This window comes from Juglans microcarpa x Juglans regia, chromosome 6S, assembly GCF_004785595.1.
Source record: "Juglans microcarpa x Juglans regia isolate MS1-56 chromosome 6S, Jm3101_v1.0, whole genome shotgun sequence".
NCBI lineage: Eukaryota > Viridiplantae > Streptophyta > Magnoliopsida > Fagales > Juglandaceae > Juglans > Juglans microcarpa x Juglans regia.
Window position 1 is genome coordinate 19580650 of NC_054605.1, and position 15956 is coordinate 19596605.

At 36.1% G+C, this 15956-nt stretch overlaps 2 protein-coding genes and 1 long non-coding RNA gene across 5 annotated transcripts; 2 read left to right on the forward strand and 1 right to left on the reverse strand.

Moving 5' to 3' along the window:
• Nucleotides 1-207: 207 nt before the first annotated feature.
• Nucleotides 208-3056, reverse strand: LOC121236730. The gene is made up of 2 exons (XM_041133160.1): nucleotides 2932-3056; nucleotides 208-2739 (listed from the first exon to the last, which is right to left on the reverse strand). Exon 2 carries the CDS (start codon nucleotides 2723-2725, stop codon nucleotides 344-346), a length of 2382 nt encoding a protein of 793 aa, XP_040989094.1. The 5' UTR covers nucleotides 2726-2739; nucleotides 2932-3056; the 3' UTR covers nucleotides 208-343.
• Nucleotides 3057-4705: 1649 nt separating this feature from the next.
• LOC121236731 lies at nucleotides 4706-13420 on the forward strand. 3 transcript variants are annotated; one of them, XM_041133161.1, is made up of 15 exons: nucleotides 4706-5010; nucleotides 5214-5385; nucleotides 5519-5570; nucleotides 5647-5686; nucleotides 6893-6946; nucleotides 7058-7176; nucleotides 7272-7337; nucleotides 7422-7564; nucleotides 10208-10265; nucleotides 10381-10442; nucleotides 11378-11482; nucleotides 12274-12349; nucleotides 12957-13069; nucleotides 13159-13218; nucleotides 13288-13420. In XM_041133161.1, exons 1-15 carry the CDS (start codon nucleotides 4923-4925, stop codon nucleotides 13391-13393), a joined length of 1314 nt encoding a protein of 437 aa, XP_040989095.1. In that variant the 5' UTR covers nucleotides 4706-4922; the 3' UTR covers nucleotides 13394-13420. The 3 variants fall into 3 exon arrangements, with proteins under 3 accessions (XP_040989095.1, XP_040989097.1, XP_040989098.1); XM_041133163.1 differs by having other exon boundaries at nucleotides 10208-10250; nucleotides 13288-13408; XM_041133164.1 differs by lacking the exons at nucleotides 4706-5010; nucleotides 5214-5385; nucleotides 5519-5570; nucleotides 5647-5686 and adding exons at nucleotides 5700-5977; nucleotides 6445-6521 and having other exon boundaries at nucleotides 13288-13408.
• A 1365-nt stretch (nucleotides 13421-14785) lies between these two features.
• Nucleotides 14786-15257, forward strand: LOC121236733. The gene is made up of 3 exons (XR_005934797.1): nucleotides 14786-14872; nucleotides 14974-15088; nucleotides 15193-15257. It is a non-coding gene; the product is annotated as an uncharacterized LOC121236733 (long non-coding RNA).
• Nucleotides 15258-15956: the final 699 nt, after the last annotated feature.

A 15956-nucleotide genomic window follows, 5' to 3' on the forward strand; every position in this document is an offset into this window, starting at 1 on the left:
GACGGGGAAGTGAGTTCCAACTTCCAAGCAGAGACTAGAAGTTGGGATTGGGTGGCACTCATGATAGGTGAAAGAAACAATTCTTAATATTTAAAACCAGAAGTTTTTATACAATTGGGGAAGAAGATTTTGTTGCAGTACATGCAAACTCGTGTTATATATATATATATATACCGTAGTTTTTACTTATAGAACAAAACTATATATATATTACATAATTAAGGATAGTTGCTATATTTACAAAATCATCGTCTAAGAGGCAGAAGTCATTTTCTCCCCCTACAAACTTTGCACTGACATTTAACCATAAGCCGTCTGTTTATCAACTCCACCCTTGTCTATTCTACTCGATGGTAAGGTACAAATCATTCGATTCCGAAGAAGTCTTCTCAGTCTCTGACGGAGAGGGACTGATTGGGGAGGGCTTCTGCATGTAAAATGAACGCCATTCGTCGATGCATGCCATTTGACAAGGATCCAAACATGGAACTCCTCTCTGTTCTTGAAGGTTTAGAATACTTTCAGTTTTGCCAAGAATCCGAACTGCATGCCTCACGCTCTCTTCCCTCTCTTCAATGGCGCTGCTCAAAGCCTTCATGCGTATAAAACGCTCCATGTTGACAAGGCAGGCTCCCAGAATATCAGAGATCATGACAACAACAGCTTCATATAATTTCTCACCCGTCTGGTCATTTGCGCTGTGTTTGTTTCGAAGCATAGTTTGACTTATTCTGTACATGGAATTGGCAGCTAGTACGTTGACAGGCCACTTCGAAGAGCGTTGCTTTAAACATTGAATTGTGGGGTTCTTGTGGAACTCCGCAAGCCTGTTCTTTGCTGCTTCTGAAAGTTCTTGAAGTGTTTCCTTGGGACTTTTTCCTTGAAGGGACAGTTTATGTAGATCCACATCGAACCACTTGTGATAGAGTTCCACTTGTACCCACACCACCTCTGCTGCTCTTTTGGTGTTGATAAGATCTTCTTTTGCATGCAGGTTACTTTCTACGAGTCTTACATACGTCAGACCTTCATTCACACCAGATACTAGTTCTTTAACTGAATTGGGGCTGATGCTTGGAAGTGCTAATGCGATACTTGTTAGCGTCGCCACAGGAAGAGCCCAACAATTTGGTGGTTCTTCAGAATCTAGAGAGGGAATTTGGTTACTGTCAAACTCTCCAACTCCCTTGAATCCCCGTGTAGATCTCTCCAATAGTTTTATGAGGTATTTGGGCCGATTCTTTTCCCCCATCCGAAACCAATAAGCAGTAGGATCACAATGGCATTTCATCATCGTCCCAACCAATGCTTCCTCGCCTTCGAGATGCAAAACAAAACCGCTAAGATCCATCTTTGAGGAAGGCTGTGATCCGGAAACTGATTCAGTGTTTGAAACTTTCTCGACTGTAAACTTCTTCATCTGTTTGCAGCAGTTGCAGCATGACAAGATCCAGCTTACCACGTAAACGGAAATGAGGCGAATCGCTTTGCTCATTAGCACAATTCCAATCTGCACTGTGATACACAAATTTAAGAATTGATATTTCGCATCATGAGCAAGTTTCCTACAGTGCCTGTTACGAATTCGTAATAAAGTTAACGGGCACTCTTTCATCTCTAATAGGCTCTGGATCCAATACTTCTCTACTTTAAATTCATTTTTGTAGGTTTGATTCCTGCTTGTGTTTGTGCACCTGAAACTGATGGCGATGAACCATCTACAAGCTGGGCCAATAGTACCGACTGCCACTGCAATAGTCTGTGTAACAAGAACTAAACAGGCCGACCACTTATAATCAGACTCTCCACTGCAAAATTTGAGAGACCAGGGCATGAAGTAGGATCTAATCATGGCTTCCGCTAAAGTTGCGGCGCTCAGAAGACAGAAGGCTCCCGAAGCGGTGCACGTCACTGAACGCCCCATCACAAACTGGGGGCTGCCCGTATGAGCCATCATCCAATGTTTCATAAGATCTTCTCTAAGTTTGTCAACAAGCGGTTTATCACTTTCATTCGAGCCTTCTTTCAGAGCTAATTGGTACTTTTTATTGTACTTGTATTCCAAATACTGCTTGGTAATCGGGACTGTTAAAGCAGAAAAACTCAAGAGAAGAAGCAAAACAAGCATGATAAACATGATGAAAGCATGTTCTTTCCAGAAAACAAAGATTACCCCGGTACCTAATTGGATGCAGATATTCACAATAACAGTAATAACAAGAATAGCCAAAGCCATAATGTTCATAAATATTTCTCTGTTCTCCATGGTTCCAAGAGAAGGCATGGAATTACCCATTACCGTACAGATGAAGACCGCGCTGCTGAGTTTCGCAAGCTGATCCTGGCGGCGAGGCATCGCGGTATTTAGATCGACCGACAGTTTAATTGCCACGGCTAACAAGGTCAGGGAAGTGGCGTTGAGACAGGAGAATTTTGAAGGGAACCAGAACTTCCGCTGGCGGATTCCATGGATGGCATCCACGGCCATGGAGAAGAGAAAAGCCAGGGACGCAGCTGCAACGTAGATGCCAATCCATGGCATCGGCTGGCTGAACTTTGTGTCGTCCAAATTCCCATCAACGTTGCAACCGAGCTTCCCCATCTTTCTTCCGTTTCCCTGTTCGGTAAAAGGGTTTGAATTTGCTTTTGCTATTGAAATATGTGATTTATAACTTCTTTTTCTTGAACTTTTGACCAGAAATACCACTGTCTTCTTGTTGGACATTCTGTTCCAGTCAGGGTGGGTTTAGTTATTAAACTCATCTCAACTCATCATTACAACTTTTTTAAATTCTAATATAAAATATAATAAATAATTTAATTTTTTAAATTTTAAAATAATAATAATATTAAAAAATAATATTTTAATAATATTTTATCATCACAACTCAATTCATCTAAATTCACTTTTAACAGCCAAAAACACCCTGGTCTCCGAATCACGAATGAACTTCCTTTTGGTGTCGTAGGCACCAAGTCTGACTGGTTTTCAATCTCGGGGGCAGGTTAAGCTCTTTTGTCTTCTGTCAATGGAGGGACTGGACCTGGACCGGGAGTGGGGTGGGTGTAATCTTTGACTTTTGAATGGATATCACATGTCCCGTTTGGACTACATCATCTCATCAATTATCTATTTCTTGTTTGGGTGACCCTGCATTTTTCTTTTCTTTTTTTATTCCCAGACTAAACTTTGAGTAAAAGTAATATCGTCTTCGCCTGTGGTTACTCATCCAGCTCGTTTGCAACTTGGAAGATTTTGTCACATTGATTATTATGGGGACCCATTATTTGTGGCCTCTTATTATACATTTAGTGCTGCCAACCTACGTGTGATATATATTTTTTATAATTGCTAACGCATTTGATGACGTGTTGATTCATTATTTTAGAAATATTTTATTTAAAATAAGAGAAGTGTACTGTATGAACAGATTTTATAAAAATAAACTTTTAAATTGATGTAATTTTTTTTAATATATTATATCTACTTTATAATTTAATATATAATATAAGTCATGTCAGTTTATAAGTTTATTTTTATAAAATTTGTATGTGATAGAGATGTAACCGGTTCGTTCGGTATGAAATAAATTTTACAACTGAATCGGTATACATCTATTGTAAAAATTTAACAATTAATATGAACAATTCATTACCAAAACTATAACTTTCATATTTTCGGTTCGGTTTGACTTTTCTTCTTTACCGTTTACACGTATAAATACTCGTTCTCCTCAAAAGTAAGTATATATTAATATATTAATATTAATGTTAATATTTATGATTAAAATAATTGAGATTCTCTATTGCTTTTTTTATAAAAATAAATAAAAATTATTAAAGCGCGATGAAAATGTCAATTCTTACGTTGAGAGTATGACATATAATATTATTTAATTTAAAATCCTACTAATTGATGCATCAAACATATTATTACGTAGAAACTTCTAACATCAATTAATATAAAATTATTATTATTTTAAATATTTTTTTTAATTTTTTAGATAATATATTATACATGTAAGGATCATGCTACTCTCTCCCTCAGAGTGTAAAGCTCTGCGTGTCTCTAGTCTATTTGTATTTTTCTTTTTTTAAATATTTTTTGAACATTTTTAAACATATTTTTTTAAAATATATAAATTCATTAATGATCATCTTTTTAATCATTAAAAAATTAAAATACACAAATCATCAAATCCGAGAGACAAAATCAGAGACAACCTAGCATTTTCTTACATCTAAATGGAAGAGCGGTGCTACTCTGGCATCGCTCCGGCCGAGTAGCACCACTTGGTGTTACTGTTAATTATAAAATTAATTTTTTTTATTCATATTTATTTAAAATATTTAAATATTTATAAAAAATAAAAAATATATTAATATATTTAAAATTATTTTCTTTATTATTCAATAAAAAAAAATCGAAAAAAAATTTAGACGGCGTAATAAACTTTTACTAAATAAAAAAACAAGTTTGCATTGTTGACTTCAACCCGCTTTCGAGACACTTAAAACACCAACACTCTTTATGCGGAGAGATTATATTTATAGTTGTGAAGTACATAGTATTACATAATTTTTTAAAAAAATTAAGTAAATATAAAATATATATAAAAAAATTAATTTTTAATATCAAATTTTATTTTTTTTTAAAAATTATGTGACACTTACGCATTTCACGATTATACTCTACACGAAAGTACATGCCATTTATGAGGGGAACGCTACTTGCGTAAACAGGGAACGGCTTTGAGCCTTTGAGGAATTTGGGAAGACGAAACGACGCCGGTTCTACGACGACGCACCGGTTTGAGACCTGCTCAGGCTCTACCAAAATCAACCTCTGCCTCTCTAGCTCATGAATTTCTGATAGAGCGCATATATATATATATATATAGAGAGAGAGAGAGAGAGAGACAATGGGAACGAGGACGAATCTGTACAAGAACCCTTCCATAGCCTACAAGAGAGACTTTAGTCTCTCCTCCGTCCTTCAAAACCTTAGAGGTATCACTTCAATCTTCCTCTCTTACCTTCTATTTGTTTCAAGACAAAAGAAACTGATGAGTAGCAATAAGAAAACTAGATTTCCGAATAGCCCAATTGGCAATTTGCTTGAATTTTATAAAGTACGAAATTCCCGAATTATCACATATTATCATATGTTTGTCATTTTATCATTCGTTAATTCCGACTTGTCCAATTTCCAGCTTACAATATTGCCACTGGAAATGCTCCTTTTGCCGAAGAACAACCACACGGTGATAACATAAGGGCGTCACAGAAACGACACCGTGACCTGAAACTGTCGCATAATCCAACCCGTGTAATCGAGGAGAAAGATGAACCCATGTCTCATAAGGACTACATCGCAAAAAGAAGGCAAATTCAATCATAATTGTTGCTAATGATATTTTGAGCTTTAATTCAAACTGCCGCATAATCTAAACGTGTTATAATTTTTTTCCTTTTTTCATACTAATATATTAATTCAACTCACTTCTTGTATAAGCAGGAAAGAAATTAGTTTGACCCAAGTTCGCGAGGAACTGACTGCAGATGTTTTGGTAGTTCTTTTGCTGTTATATTTATTTTAATTTGATTTGTCATTGTTCTGAGTTTTTGGTTACTCTTTCTTGGCAGGGAACTTCTAATTCCGGTGCAAATTTAGTGGGATATGAAAGTAAGCTTTTCATCACTCGTTATTTATTTGGTCCTTTTGATTTTCAGCCAGGTTGGAGCTGATTCACATTTGGGACTCACTTGCTATTGGATTGGTAGTTATATAAATAAGGAAATGAATTTGGTGCTGTTATAAGAGATATAAATTATGTACCCTGTTTGTGTTAATGTAGTAAGGTTTTAAGATGTAAGGTTGCTGCTGGTGAACCATATGATCTCTTTTTCTGATTTTTACTCATAAATTTTTCCCTTTATTTTACCTATAGAAAAAGTTTTTCCATTTTCGAATGAGATTTAACCAGGGCTATAAGCCAATCGGTCCGGACCGGAAAAACCAACTGGACTGGACTAGACCGACCTCTAGACCGGTCGGTTTCGGTCCCATAAAATATGGACTGAGAAAATTCGGTTTGGTCCTAGGGTTTATAAATTTTGTACCGGACTGGACCGAACTCCTATATATATTTTAAAAGTATTTTTAATAATTTAATATATTATTTTTATATAGTAATTATATAAGTTAATGATGTAATTTTCATATAATTTATTTTCATTGACCATATAAAATATTTTTTAATGAGTTAGTTACATAATACACATTAATAATTCACTTAATTTTAATTTAGTAATTTTAATAATTTTTATTAATTTATTTAAAAAAAAGAAGAAAAAAAATAATTGGGCCGGACCAACCGGACCGGTCTGGTCCAGGAAAAATGACGGACCGCATCACCCCCCCGGACCGATTTACACCCCTAGATTTAACAACATTTTGTTATTGCCTTTTGAAAGAAATTTTAACAGAGATGATGATGCAAGAAATCTTAGTGGGAATGGTAAGGATCTAGTTATCACATGGCAATTTTCTATGTGACTTCTTTCTTGTTAGACATCATTAATGAAAGTTGCAATCACTAGTTCAAGCGGTTTGAACTAGTGATTATCTCTTGACTCAACGTTGACCGGCAAGGTCGAGTGTTTTTTACTATAATCGATATTCTTAGCTGTGTTGAGCTGAAGCAATGCATGGTGCTTACCTTTTCCCCAGCAAATTCTTTCATGTTTATCCCTGAACGATTAAGAATTTCACCTGCCATCCCCCCTTGGTGGATATTTTCATCATCACTGGTATTTAGACTCATGTTAAAATTGATATGTACAGTGTATTAAGACTTATGTTGAACTGCAAAACATTGATGAAATCCAGGTGATGAAAGTAGTTCTTCAGGACGTGAAGGAATGCAAGATCCTTCAAATTCAGGTATGTTTGTAAGCTTCTTTCTGTTAGCTGTCAATTTCTATCTGGGTTAATCAGCCAGGAAGTCACCGATGTGTCTTTGTTTACACTGGCTTCTTTGTATACTTCTCGTAGGTCCCATGAAGGAGTTTGATCATGATCATGTTAAGAGCAGAAATGAGCAACGTTTTCCTGATCCAGGAGAGCCAGTTTGTGTAGTATGTGGCAGATATGGAGAATATATATGCAATGACGTAAGATATGCCCTTTTTTTTAAACTTCCGATCACCTCCTCTCTGGTTTCTCCTCCTGTAGTCACCTTGTGAACAATGTGATTCTGTTCTGACAGACCAACGATGATATCTGCAGCTTGGAGTGCAAAGCAGACCTCTTGCAAATTCTTAGACTTGATAAGGTGTTTCTCTGTATATAAATTGCTGATTTGAAAGAATATATGGCTTCCTAAATTTTGAATCCTTCCTTCTCTAAAAATTTTCAGGGACCCTCAAGTGACCAAAATCCAGATGTCTCCTCATCTGGACATAACGGCACCTTGCCGTTGCCTGAGTTTGGGAAGGACACTTGGGATTATAACCGCCATCGCTGGTCCAAAAGAAGATCTAGTCTTTGTACTTTCGAATGGTAAGTTCTTTTTTTGCCAATTATCTTGGCCACGAATCATATATAAATGGGTTTCTGAAGCCAAATAATGGCATTATTGATGAATCCATATATTTTGCAAGGATTAGTAACTCATTTATGCTATTAACTCTACAACTCAAAGAACGATTTAGTCGCTCTAATTCTCTAAATAAGATACTGAAAAGGGAGGAATAATAGATACATGCTTGAGTAACTTCAGACTTGTTGGGATGTGGTGAAAGGTGATGTCTTGCGGGTGTTCAGTGAATTTCATGCTTATCAAAAGATTGAAAAATCACTTAATGCGACTTTTATTGCACTCATTCCAAAGAAATATGGGGCGTCGAATATTGTGGATTTTCGCCCAATAAGTCTGATTAGCAGTGTCTATAAGATTATTTCAAAGGTCCTTGCTAATCGGCTTAGTCTAGTGCTGGAAAATATTATCTCCAAGCCTCAAAATGCTTTTATTCATGGGAGATATATACTTGATTCGGTGCTCATTGCAAATGAATGTTTGGATGCTAGATTGAGGGAGGGAAGTCCAGGTATTCTTTGCAAGCTAGATATGGAGAAGGCTTATGACCATGTGAACTGGGATTTCCTTTTGTATTTATTGAAGAGGTGTGGTTTTGGAGATAGGTGGATTTCTTGGATGCGTTTTTGCATTTCAACGGCCCGGTTTTCAGTGTTAGTTAATGGCACTCCTACAGGTTTTTTTCATAGTTCGAGGGGTTTGCGACAAGGTGATCCATTATCTCCCTTTCTTTTTGTCATAGTTATGGAGGCATTGAGCAAGATGTTGCAGGCTACTGTTAGTGGGGGTTTTTTATCTGGTTTTCAGGTGGGACATAGCTCTGGTAGCTCTTGTACCATTTCACATCTTCTTTTTGCAGACGACACTCTGTTGTTTTGTGAAGCGGATAGGAGTCAGGTCCAAACTTTGCGAGCATTATTACTTTGTTTTGAAGCAGTATCAGGGCTTAAGGTGAACCTTGACAAGTCTGAGTTGGTTCCGGTGGGTGTGGTCCCTAATATACGCAATCTAGCAAGTCTTCTGGGTTGCAGGGTGTCCTCATTCCCAATGAAATATCTGGGTCTTCCATTAGGTGCTACTTTCAAGAGTAGAGCTATATGGGATGGGGTGGTAGAAAAGATAGAGAAAAGGTTGGCTGGATGGAAAAGGGTGTATCTATCGAAAGGAGGTCGTCTCACTCTTATCAAGAGTACCCTGACAAACCTCCCCACTTATTTTTTATCCCTTTTTCCTATGCCTGCAGGGGTGGTGAATAGAATTGAGAAACTCTTCAAGGCATTTCTTTGGGGAGGCTTAGGGGAGGAGAAGAAAGTTCATTTGGTTAATTGGAAGACAGTATGTACTCCAGTTGAGTATGGGGGGTTGGGTGTGTGTAACTTGAGAACTTTTAATAAAGTGTTGTTGGGGAAATGGCTTTGGAGATATCATATGGAAGAGGGTTCTTTGTGGAGGGAATTAATAGATGCTAAATATGGGGTTGATTGGGGTGGGTGGTGTTCTAAAGAAGTGAGAGGGGGGCATGGAGTGGGGCTATGGAAGTTTATAAGGAAGGGGTGGATTATTTTAGTAAATCATATTCGTTTTGTCGCAGGTGAGGGTGACCGAATCAGTTTTTGGCGGGATGTGTGGTGTGGAGATCATGCATTGGAAAGGGTGTTTCCAGCTTTATATTGTATTGCAATTAACAAGGACGCTTCTGTGGCGGAAGTGCGATTACTTGCCCATGGTTCGCATCAGTGGAATATTCTGTTTAATAGAGATATTCATGATTGGGAATTATCTATGGTTTCAGATTTTTTCAGCTTGCTACATTCTTTAGGGTCTACTATGGCGCAACAAGACAGCTTGAAATGGAGACTCCAGGATCATAAGAAATTCTCAGTAAAAGCGTATTATAAAATTTTGATTTCACAGGATCACACCTCTTTTCCTTGGAGGAACATTTGGAGGTCTCGTGTGCCCTCTAGAGTTGCTTTCTTTGTTTGGAACGCCGCCCTTGGGAAGATCTTAACCACGGATAATTTGAGGAAGAGAGGATGCGTTGTACTGGATTGGTGTTACATGTGTAGAAAGAGTGGAGAATCGGTAGATCATCTTTTATTACATTGTGATGTAGCAAGAGGGTTGTGGGATGAGATTTTTCGACGGGTCGGTGTGGCTTGGGTAATGCCTAGGAGAGTGGTGGAGCTGATGGGTTGTTGGAGGAAATTGCAGGGCAGTCATCAAGTGGCAGCAGCTTGGAGAATGATTCCGTTGTGTATCATGTGGTGTATTTGGACGGAAAGGAATATGCGATGCTTCGAAGACAAGGAAAGAACAATGATGGAGCTGAAGAATTATTTTCTGCACACTTTACTGCTTTGGTTTTCAGCTATTGTATTAAATGGGGATGATATACATGAATTCCTATCTTTAGTTTAACGCTCTTAGAATGTATCTAGGTGTTCAACTGTATACTTCCTGTGTACTAGGTGTATGCCTATTTCATTCACATCAATAAAGTTTATATCTTACTTATCAAAAAAAAAAAAACTTCAGAGATACATAGTTTCAGTATATTCAGATTAGGCCTGTGTATCTTTATGATTGTGTGTTTGTTATTGTAGTTGGAAATGTCAGAGGCCTGGACACCTTGCTGAGGATTGTCTGGTAATCTTTAACCAAGTTTAGTATCATTATTTACCTACTTTTATAAAAGGCCTACACTTTTCGAAGCCATAATTTACCAATATCGTGAGAAAGAAATAATTTTGACTTTCAAATCACTGTTTATGTCTAGTTGACAGTGGGGCAAAGCAAGTCAAGTTCAATAACTGGTGATCTTCTTGGACTGTACAGAAGGTTAGAAAATAATCTTCCTTCCTCCTGTGTTAAAATGTCCCCATTGTTATTCTTGAGTCATTTAGTTGTTGGCTATAACTTTAGTTCACTTCTTTTCATTGCTGTCGGTTGTTCATTTAGGCTTTGTTTGGGAAGTGACCTCATCTCAAACACACTCAAACACAAACACTTTCTAATTTCAAACTTTCAACTTTTTCATCTAATCATTACTTAATCATAACAACTTTCCTGAACTTGGAAACAAAACACAAAAAACAATACAACTTTTTCAATTTTTAGAAAAAAAAAAATTCTAACAATATTTTATCTTTATAATATTTTTATTCAACCTTTTTCTCTCTCTTTTTCCAAAACCCAATAATACATCTTCACTCAAACCATTTCATTACTATTCACAAAATTCTCATCTCGTCTCATTACCCAAACATGTCCCGAGCCAAATTGTATTTCGAATTTGATGTTCTTGAATATCTGCTATTGCATAACATATTTTTGGTGATGAATTAGTCTCAATGAAAAAAGAAGAAATAACTATTCATGTGTTAGTTTGCCTTGGTTTTGAAATCCAGTCATTTAGACTAGGGTTGTGTTGATTTGGTGTGGAAGATGCAAAAAGGAAAGAGAAAGGCAAAAAGTGACTTGGGTAGAAGTTATAACGATAGACGTGGTTGTGAGAGAGTAAATGGGGACATGACCCTAGACAGAGCTGAGTGGCATAGAAAGGATCCATGTCATCAATCCCAATTAGTTTCAATTAAGGCTTAGTGAATTGAGTTGAGCTATGAGACATGCTAGTTTTGTTTCATGGTCCCTCGTGGCATATAAACTAAAAGAACTTGTATATTTCTCTGCTTTATTTTGGATATCACATGACATGAAAATATGTAATGCAGAGTAGACTCACTATCCTTTTTGGGATGTTTTTGTATCTGCAGATGCCACCAGATAGGAAAAAACTTGTCAACTGCAAATTGCAATGCATGCCGCAGCTCATTAAGTTTGGCTACATGCCTTGAATGTAGTACTGTCCTCTGTGACAAGTAAGCATTTGAGTTTGTACTCTTTTGTTCGGCTGCTATTAAACTAATACTATCAGGTTCTCCTGTTATCCAATCATTTTTTCATATTCATGGTCCTATGCTAGGACATTTGTGCTTAGTCATCTTGTTTTTTGTTTTGCGTTTACTGTACCTAGGGCCGATCAGTTTAGGAAGCTGCTTTCTGGTAATTGTTAAAATAGTCTATTTTCATAGGAAAATTCATTTACAACCAAACCCTGGGCTAAATTTTTAAGGTTTTCTACAAGGTGGTGTCAATTGACTTTCCATGGATAGCTCGAGGTGCTCTTGTGCAGCTAATCTGTCAAAACCCCCCCTCATATTGTTATTGTGACATGGTTGTCTTGGATCTTTTGTAGTGGGAGCAAGGGTTTGAGTGGTATGGTTTTGCACTTGCTGAATAAGATTGAAGAACTTATATTGAAATACTATTTGCCTTGACAGTTAAAGGCTTGGGGAGGGTTGTTTGATTGCTTTATACCAAGGAAGAGGAGGGTGGTCTCCTTTCCATTGTTTGTTTGTGTGCATCATAAAATTAGGTGGGGAATAAAGGGACATATATTAAATGCAAGGTTGAATTTTGTTATGGTTACTATAGAGAACATATTACTGAAAGCGTATTGCCAAATACTCATAAAAGCTGGGAAGGAAGGGGAGGGGGTAGGTTGAATGCCTTTGTATCCTTTGCTTTATGTTATTATATTTCTTTTTATATATATTTTTCATTTTGACTTATCAGTGCTCTGAGATAGAATTAATTTTCTAATATGTAGCTCAGGCCACTTGAACGAGCATATCAAGACACACCCATCACATCAACATTTTTACTCGCATAAACTCAAGCGTCTGGTGAGTTTGTGCTTTAACTCACTGTGTAGTTCACATCTTGGGAAGCTTCAAAGAAAAATATTTTTAAGTCAAGTTCAGTAGTAGCACACTGGCTCCCGAGATTTTTAAAATGACGTCATTCTTAACCATGGGGAGCGGGGTGTTACGAAGAAGCATCTCTTTGAATATGGATTATGGTTTACACTCAAGGTTCCAGTTTGTTTATTACTTTTTAGTTTTTATGTTGTTAGTTGACACGCTAATATTGTCTGATATGAGTGCCTAGTCAATCACGAATCAATGTAACAAAGTGGTTCAGCTTTCCTGTCTTCATTTTATTTCACTATTTCTATCTCTGCAATTTGTTTGCCTTCCACCAAGAAGCTTTGAGGTCAAATCTTTTCTTTCATGCTTCAGTGTTAGCAGATTAATACAAATTTATGAATTACAATGTGGATACTCTGTCAGCTGCCTCAGAGACATGGATAGACTCTCTCAGCTGCCTTAGAGAGTATAGCATTGAGGGTCTTTTTCTCTTTATTTTTTTTTTTTTTATGTTCTAAATATTCTATCTGGCTACCTTCCTGTCTCCTATGATGCTATTAGTGTTAACATGTTACTGAATTAGGTGAAATGCTGCAAATCAACATGCAAGGTGACTGATATCAGGGATCTTTTGGTTTGTCACTACTGTTTCAATAAGGCCTTCGACAAGTTCTACGATATGTACACCGCAACTTGGTATGCAAACTATATTTAGACAAGAAATTGCAAGGTACCATAGGTCACGCCTTTTGATTTGATATGTATTTATGTTTTGTTCAATGCAGGAAAGGAGCCGGGCTTTCTATCATCTGGGGTTCTATTTGCTGTGAAGATCACTTTTCTTGGTAAGATCACAGGCCACCTGTTAATTTTTTTTCCCATAATTTTTGCTTATGTTTCTGGAAATTGTACAGGCACCGGATGAATTGTTCGAGTGCAGATGTGGAAGACAGTGCATATATTATCAGTAAGAATGCCCAGAAAGACAAGCATGTTCAGCTTAGTGACTTCATTTTCTGAAGGGATCATTAAACCAAATTTTATTTTTAGGCTTGTCGCCCTTTGGTGGCATGGGTTGTGGGGTATCAAAATGTGGCTTGGGATGGAATAAACCTGCGATCTTTTCGTCTTTTCAGTCCATCGAACATTTGTTATTTCCTCTCCAATCTTTTATATTGAGCTTAAAAATGGTTACCTAAACCCAAAGCTTTAAAATTGGGAGCCAGCCACTAATGACTTTTCTAATCCTTATTCTGTTGAATTTTGAAGTGAAGTGACGACACTGCTGACACTCTTCGGACTACAGTGTCTGACTTCAATTGGTTAATCCAACTTGGATCTTGTTAGGTACAGTCATTTTTTTGTATTTTTTATACACTTCACTGATGTGATTGGTCAAAATAATTATTTTATATTAAAAAAAGATGAAGTAGCCAATCACATTAATTGATTGCACAAAGAGTACACAAAAGTAACTGCATATAAATTTTTTTATTATTTATTTTATGAATTACACTTCTGGACTTCATTTCTTTCCAAAGAACCCCAAGCTATCACAATGATCTTGGATTCTGTTTAAGTACGATTTTTTTTTTGTCAAATATTCGTGTTAGATCCTTGAACTAATTAGGTATACCTTCTTTTTTTTTTTTTTTTTTTTTTTTCTAGAGAGAATCGGTTTTTTTTTTTATTTTTGGAAAGATGATATAATGAATGGAATACTCAACATGCACTTCTATTGTTCAACTTAGTGAACCTTCTACGTGTCAAATTTTTATTAGTGGGTGTAAAACTAAAAAGCTCAACCGACTTGCCTCTAGCTGCTCCCTAAGGTTAAATGTCTTTTTTTAAAAAAAAAAAAAAAATTGTTCATACATTATTTTATATCTTTAAACATTTTAAAAAAATCATAACACCATTAAAAAATATTTACTTAATTACTAAATAAAAAAAGGTATAAGTAGAAATGCTCGGGAACAAAATGGGGACCCCAATCATTTTTCTTATATAAAATCTCATATTTGCTTTAAAAAAGCATTAAACTCCTATGGACTTATCTCTACTTTGACGGATTTCCCAAAGTCATATTAACTAATTATATGTTTATTGTGATAACATATTTATGGTAATGAGCAAACATAAATATTATATAAATGTCAGAATAATTATTCCTCTTGGAGGCGGACTTTCCAAATTAGAGAACCTAGCATTCAATATTTACATGCATGATCCTCCAACTCACATTTGCAAAATAGATACACAACTAGTATATATATAAGATCCAAGCAGCATACACATGGATCATGTCTTCCTCGATAGAAGCAATATGCATGCAGTAGCGTTCGTAGTGAAAGCAAAAGATGGAGACATATTGCCTTTGCATTGAAAACTGATCATCCGATTTTATATTTGCAGACAGATGGAGACATATACGATTGTATTGACTTCTACAAACAGCCAGGATTTAATCAACCTTTTTGGAAGAATACCACATTTCAGGTTTTCAATATTGCTAGTTTTTAATTTACCATTAAACTTGATACTATCAAAGCTGATTTGTTTATATGGTACCTGTTCTAACTTGTTGAAGTTCTTTACAGATGAAACGTAAATTATTTATGGAAGCAATGAAAACTAATGAGAATTGATGAAGATGGCTTGACAAGAGCCAAAATGAATTCAAAGATCATGTATTTGACAGAACCAGGATATTATGTCAGTGTATAATTATTACTTTTTTATTTGTTAACTTATCATGCATGGTGTTAACGTTGGTGATATGAAATTGAATTAATAATTTAGTTATCTCTTCAATCCAGTACGCAATACTTCAAAGAAAACCTGATCTAACTAGGAAGATTGAGGGAATTCAAGCAGTTCATTTCACATGATGCTTTCAAACGGTCTTGACAGTATAAAAACAGGATTGACGGTAAATCTACTAATTCAAAATTGCTAATTGTCTTTATTAGTTATAAACATTATTATTAAATATCACGACATTTATAAACATTCACAATAATGAATTTGATCTTTTAGGTAAATCCATTGCTATTTAAAGACAACAAAACTCGTCTATTTACACAAGTCGTGGTGAGTTATACATACTAGATTAATTTGTTTTATATATATTAATTTGTTTTATACGTGATATGTTATGAAATTGCAAGTCCTTAAGGTTAAAAAAAAAAACTTAAGAATCATGAGTACTACACGTATGTTCTCCTATATTTATACTAAATTTTCCTGTTGCGCGCTATATATGTTGCCGTTGGCACCGCAAGGAATATATAAATAGAGGGGCAAATACAATAACAGAATTGGTGTGGACATTACGAGTAGAAGCAGTAGAGAATAGCATACTTGGTTTTTGGCCAACAAAAGTACGTATTTAGCAAATTGAGGGAGTTTGGTAACTATGCTAATTGCCTAATTGGGGAGGAGAAGTTCACAGTCCGTTGGATCAACCAAGTCCTGCTATGGCCGGGTACCGGCATCCGTCCACTTAGACACAAATGGTCCACGGCCTACTCAGCACATAGTCGTTTTGTTGCGATTATATATGAAGATTTTCGGTCTAAAT

Coding starts and splice junctions, on each gene's coding strand:
- LOC121236730 (XM_041133160.1), bottom strand. CDS start 2,725: ATGTCCAACAAGAAGACAGTGGTATTTCTGGTCAAAAGTTCAAGAAAA.
- LOC121236731 (XM_041133161.1), top strand. CDS start 4,923: ATGGGAACGAGGACGAATCTGTACAAGAACCCTTCCATAGCCTACAAG. Junction 5,571..5,646: donor AACTGACTGCAGATGTTTTG/GTAGTTCTTTTG, acceptor CTTTCTTGGCAG/GGAACTTCTAATTCCGGTGC. Junction 7,177..7,271: donor GAGAATATATATGCAATGAC/GTAAGATATGCC, acceptor CTGTTCTGACAG/ACCAACGATGATATCTGCAG.